This window comes from Sinocyclocheilus grahami, unplaced genomic scaffold (assembly GCF_001515645.1).
Source record: "Sinocyclocheilus grahami isolate Dianchi unplaced genomic scaffold, SAMN03320097.WGS_v1.1 scaffold262.1, whole genome shotgun sequence".
Classification (NCBI taxonomy): domain Eukaryota; kingdom Metazoa; phylum Chordata; class Actinopteri; order Cypriniformes; family Cyprinidae; genus Sinocyclocheilus; species Sinocyclocheilus grahami.
The window spans coordinates 1,598,223-1,603,982 of NW_015505441.1; the positions used below are offsets into that span (position 1 = coordinate 1,598,223).

Below are 5,760 nucleotides of genomic sequence, written 5' to 3' on the forward strand. Positions count from 1 at the left end.
TCAGTAAAATGCGCAGCACACAATAGCAAATTGGGGTTATAATGCTCAGGAACAGAGTTAAAAAGTAAATTGCAACCACTGTTTCCTGACATCATCCGCTTTCGGAAGTGAAAAAAAAACTGCATGTTTTGCACGTCTCTTTTTGTCAACACACCTGATTCAGATCATCATCTTGTTAGAAGTGAGCTCCGTGCATGAACTGTGTTCCGATTGACATGGTCCCTACACAAGGTCCATTGCTCCCTACTCCCAGAGCAGGGGAAGTCCGTTGAAGTTTACTTCACTTCGGAATATTCATTTAAAGATTTGCGCTGCGCCACTGCCTGCAGCATCTTCACACACACATACGAAACTTACTAGAGAAGCGTGAAGTGGGACATAATATACCTCTGTAAATAAATACAATTTAAATTCACGTCTCGCACACTTAAATGCCCTTTGTATGCAACATATACACTCCCTTCAAACTGGAATCATGGCGTAATGTCCACTTCGCAGGGCACTTACAGTCAAATATAACAAACGTATGAAGCAATAAGAGAAACACACAAAATGTGCAGAACGGGGGTACGCGAGGACTGGAATTGAGAACCGCTGTTCTAGACATGCCGAAAATTTGAGGCTACAGCACAGTAGCTCTTCTTCTTGGTTTTCTCTGACGCACTAACTCTGCAGCAGCACTTCTTCTTCGTCGTCTCGTCTGATGCAGTCACTCAACCAAGCGTTCTAACCACGACCTCACCCCTCCCCACCCCCCAACCATTCGAATTTCTGTAGGCAGGAATTATTTGTAATGAAATTCTAATGAGCCGCTTTGGACTTTGAGATTTGTAACTTTCTAGATCTTTTTTATGCCCAATCATACACACTACACACTGACTAAAATTAAAAATGTGAAAAAGCATAATCGGACCCCTTTAACTCAAAGATTCGTAGAAAAAATTTAAACGTTGGACTCTGTGGTCGATTCTTTGTGAAGGTAAGGCATGTTATTCGCAATTAAGTGTTGTGGCTGCGTTGTTATAGGTCTGCGTGACTCTCGATGTCTTAGGCCTAATTGAACGGAGGAATTATGGTATTCTTCTGTAGCCTGACGACGAGTAACTAACCGTTGTTCATGTGAACTCAAAGACTGCCTGATGCTTTGTTTATAGACTATTTGTGGGTGGCTGTTTGTTGTTTCACCTATCAATTTGTGTCGATAAAGTATAATAGGGTAAATCCTGTATAGTGATTTATCCTATATATTGCTTGCATAAAGCAAGTAGTGCATACACTTGAAGCTGTTATGTATCTTTGTAAGTCATTGTAAGCCCTCTTTTGAGGCACGCGCAAGCGCACAAACCCACCCCCCATAAATTATATAAATGTGTATTTGCTGAGTGCTGACGGCAAACGAGAAAGTATTATAATGTTTGCCTTTCTATTACTAATAATATTAAAGCAATCATTATAATACTTTTTTGATTCATAAATTTTAATTCCTTTGTTTAACAGTTCTGTCTGATTATTAGACTTCTATCCATATTAGACAGAACTGAACGACGACAGCGAACAAGAGGGAGACTGTGAGCGGTGTGCGCTCAGGCGCTGCGGCTGCTATTCTCAGCGCCGTCAAAACAAAAGTCCCACCTACAACACTTCAGCTAAACAGAAAATCTTATCGGCCGATGCCGATATTTGAAAAATGCCAAATATCGGCCGATATATCTGCCCTGGCGATATATCGGTCGACCACTACTTTCTAGCATTGTAACATCATAAGATTTTAACACTAACTTTGTAGTATTTTAAAATGACGAAATTGTAACACTACACTGCAATACAAAATTTCCACATACACAAAATCATATTGATGGATAAGCTCTACCGCTCATGTTCTTCTTTGATTCCTTTCTTGCTTCCCTCATTTTATCGCTCTCACTTTGTTCATTTATAAATTTTTCATTCCTCTTAGACCACAATCTGGACCTTGTGGAGAAGGACTTCACTGTGAATACAGTTGCCGGAGCAATGAAAAGTTTCTTCTCTGAGCTGTCTGAGCCTCTGCTTCCTTATAGTTCACAGGAGGAGCTGGTGGAAGCATAAAAGTCCCGCCTTGGACACATCGGCCAAACAGAAAAACTTGTCGGCAGATGCCGATATTTGAAAAATGCTGATATATCGGTCTTGGCGATATGTCGGTCGACCACTAGTCAAAACCATACTAATTGTCTTGTGCAATTGTCAAATATGCTGTATTTGTCTTGCTGTTTGGCAGAAAACAAGACCAAAGCCTCGTCATTCTATCTCTAAGCCTTTGGAGAGTAACTACTTTGGGGTGCCCTTGGTCAATGTGGTTTCCCTTGAACGACCTATTCCAGTTTTCATTGACAAGTGTATTCGTTATATTGAGGCGACAGGTACATTTGCTGCTGCTGTTTCACCATCATTCTTATCCCATAACAGTTGTGCTTAGGGAACCATATAAGCTTATCATTATTGCAGTGTCCAGTTAAAATTAGATGCTTAATGGGCTGTAGCTGTCATAAATCACACCACAGCATAGTTTTGCACGTAGTTCACTCTTTTTCCTGACTGGGTTTCAGTTATGGTCTGACAATGAAGATTGTAGAACCATATTAATATAATTGTTTTTTCATTTTAGCATTTTTAATAGCCAGAAACCGTATATTAGACCTGTATGTAGTAGCAGTTTGTAGAATTATCTTCAACACTTCAGAAAGTGTTCTGGCAGTGATTAGTACTTAATTTCTTAAAATGCTTATAATAAGTCATAGAAAGAAGATTTACATTAAAATGATCTTGTTAATCAACACTCTCTCTCTCAGGTCTGACAACAGAGGGTATCTACAGGGTAAGTGGGAATAAGGCGGAGATAGAGAGCGTGCAGAGACAGTTCGAACAGGGTAAGTTCAGAAGAATTTCAATAAAATTGTTGTGGGTTGCAGTTGTTGGTATGATGGTGGATTGTCTTATGGTGTTATGGCATGTATTGTTACATATAGTTTGTATGAGTGCATGTTAACAGAAAGTACAACCTTTTAATGTAAAACGTATTTTGTGTTTTATTTCCACATACACAAAATCATATTGATGGATAAGCTCTACCGCTCATGTTCTTCTTTGATTCCTTTCTTGCTTCCCTCATTTTATCGCTCTCACTTTGTTCATTTATACATTTTCATTCCTCTTAGACCACAATCTGGACCTTGTGGAGAAGGACTTCACTGTGAATACAGTTGCCGGAGCAATGAAAAGTTTCTTCTCTGAGCTGTCTGAGCCTCTGCTTCCTTATAGTTCACAGGAGGAGCTGGTGGAAGCTTTCAGTAAGATTTCACTTAGCATTCTATAAAAGCTTTTGTGAAGAATATAATATTGTAAATTAATTTTCTTGAATTCTAAAATAATAAAGTGTTTCATGCAGAGGTAGCAAAATTGGATGTTATGTCATCCATAACACCATGCCTGTCTAAGCCTGTGGAATAATCAAGTTTATAATTTTTTGCACATAGAAATTAATGATCGAGAACAGAGGCTTCACACAATGAAGGATGTGTTAAGACGATTTCCCAGGGAGAATTTTGATGTCTTCAAATATGTAATGAGCCATCTAAACAAGTGAGTTTAAAAACCGCCTGCAGTTGCTAACTATTGGAGATCAGTTAAAGGGAAGAGACATCAAATCTCTGTTTTTCTTTCTCTCTCTCAGGGTTAGTCAGTGGAACAGAGTCAACTTAATGACCAGTGAGAATCTCTCCATCTGTTTCTGGCCAACACTGATGCGGCCAGTTTTCACCTCTATGGATGCCCTGACAGCCACACGCACCTACCAGACAATCATTGAGACATTCATCCATCAGTGTGCTTTCTTCTTTTACAACCAGCCTCCTGCTGAGTCACCCACTGGCCCCTTCGGACCCCCTGGACCACTGGTGCCCTCCGGATTGCCCCCATCCCCCACAGCCCACCCTTCTTATTGCCCTCCAACCCCACATTTTACACCCCTTCTGCAATCCCCACCACATTCTCCCCCCCAGAGCCCACACACGGCCCCTGGAGAACCACAAACACTGTGAAATGGGGAAAAATCACGTGGCCCATTATTTAGTGAACAACACACACTTACAATGCATGCATACACATCTACATTCATGCTCCGCACACACATCTAAAAGCCTCTAAAACATGTAGCTTGTTTAGGTCAGTGTTGTATGTAAAAAATTGTTCTGAGCTCTCGGTCCTGCTCCTGGAAATCCACCTTTCTGCAGAATTTAGTTCCAACCTGTTCTAACAAACGTCTGTAATTTTTTATGTACCATAAACCTTGACTATCTGGTTCAGGTGTGTTTGATTAGGTTTATATCTAAACTCTTTGTTGTACAGAGCACCTTAATCTACAGTTATTAACACATATCACACAAAATGAAGGTCTGTTAAAATTTCTTTTTAAAAGGTGTAACCAACAAAGACTCCAATCACCATGTCAACACTGCCCTTCATGTAGTTTATTACAGAAGGGGGATGGTGTTATTTTCTAGAGAGTGAATCTAGATGTTCTAATCAAGAAGGATACAAACGGTTTTGAAGGATTTTCCTGTTTTCTTCTTTCAGTAGAAGGCTTTAACATTTCATTTTACAACAGTACCTGCTCTTTTCTCTCCTGCTCTCTCTCTCTCTCTCTCTCTCTCTCTCTCTCTCTCTTTACGTCTCCTTATGGATCAGTGGTATGGAGGACGCTATAGTCATGAATGAAATCACTTTAACAGCAACCATATTCACCACTTTGCCTGGCTGTTGTGTTCCACTCTACCATTATTGGTTTCTACCCTATGCCTATTTTGTTATATGAACTTTAAATATACCATGGATTTCGGAGGATGTTTTTATTCTTTGCTTTAAAGACTTGAAGTTCTGACACCTGAAAGGCTAGAAGGTGATGTTGATGAGGATTTGCCTTGCTGAGTGTCTCCTGTGGATCTTTGCTCATAAATTCACCTAATGGGAGCATATGTGCCCTTTCTCTGAAGGCTGGGATTTAAATGGCAGCGATATCACGTGGTTTTAGGGAATGCACTTCCAGTTAGCGCTGGTGTGGGGCTCAAGATCACTGAGACTGCAGATTTACTCTGACCCTTAACCATTAGACTCTGAATCAGCAATTCAAAACCCTCACACCTTAGTTTTGGAAAAAAATACGTTGAAGGCCTTTTACTGATGCCCAGTTTGACTGTTTTACGAACTCCATTGTTTTTACTTAATAATCTAAAGCACTTTTTTGTCTTTTTATATAGACCTGTATTGTGAACTGCGACACTGAATAATAATTGGTTCCCATTTTTGCCATTGTGTTTAAAGGATCACTGGACCTTTTCAAGGTGAATGTAGAGTGGTCACAGATTAAGCCTAATCCTGGACTGAAGTTTACTCTTGATGATTCTACATTCATATTAGTATGTCTGTTGTCCTCTTGTACAGTCTGAAGTTTGACTAACATGGACCTTAATTCACCTTTTTTCCATTGTCTTCTCCTTGTGACTGGATTAGAATGACACAATTTGCCTCTTCTGCTTCTACCATCTCCATGTTCTGTCTAAACTCTTCTGGACAAATCCATGATGTATAATCATGATACAATGATTCATCGAATGTGTTGATTGTATGTATATTACCTTATTTTTTTCTCTTAAACCACAAAGCTTCTGATGTAAAGGAAATTATTCCTAAACATATTTTGCTTAAAATGCCACTTCCTTTTTC

At 39.6% G+C, this 5,760-nt stretch overlaps 1 protein-coding gene across 1 annotated transcript in view; it reads left to right on the top strand.

Moving 5' to 3' along the window:
* The window catches only part of LOC107599225 (rho GTPase-activating protein 35-like), a 12,385-nt gene extending 7,089 nt beyond the window's left edge, over window positions 1–5,296 (top strand). Inside the window, exons 5-9 of the mRNA XM_016290759.1 lie at window positions 2,261–2,402; window positions 2,832–2,909; window positions 3,198–3,329; window positions 3,516–3,621; window positions 3,713–5,296. Coding sequence (XP_016146245.1) covers window positions 2,261–2,402; window positions 2,832–2,909; window positions 3,198–3,329; window positions 3,516–3,621; window positions 3,713–4,079 — 825 coding nt within the window. The 3' untranslated portion in view covers window positions 4,080–5,296. The remainder of the gene's footprint in view (window positions 1–2,260; window positions 2,403–2,831; window positions 2,910–3,197; window positions 3,330–3,515; window positions 3,622–3,712) is intronic.
* Window positions 5,297–5,760: the final 464 nt, after the last annotated feature.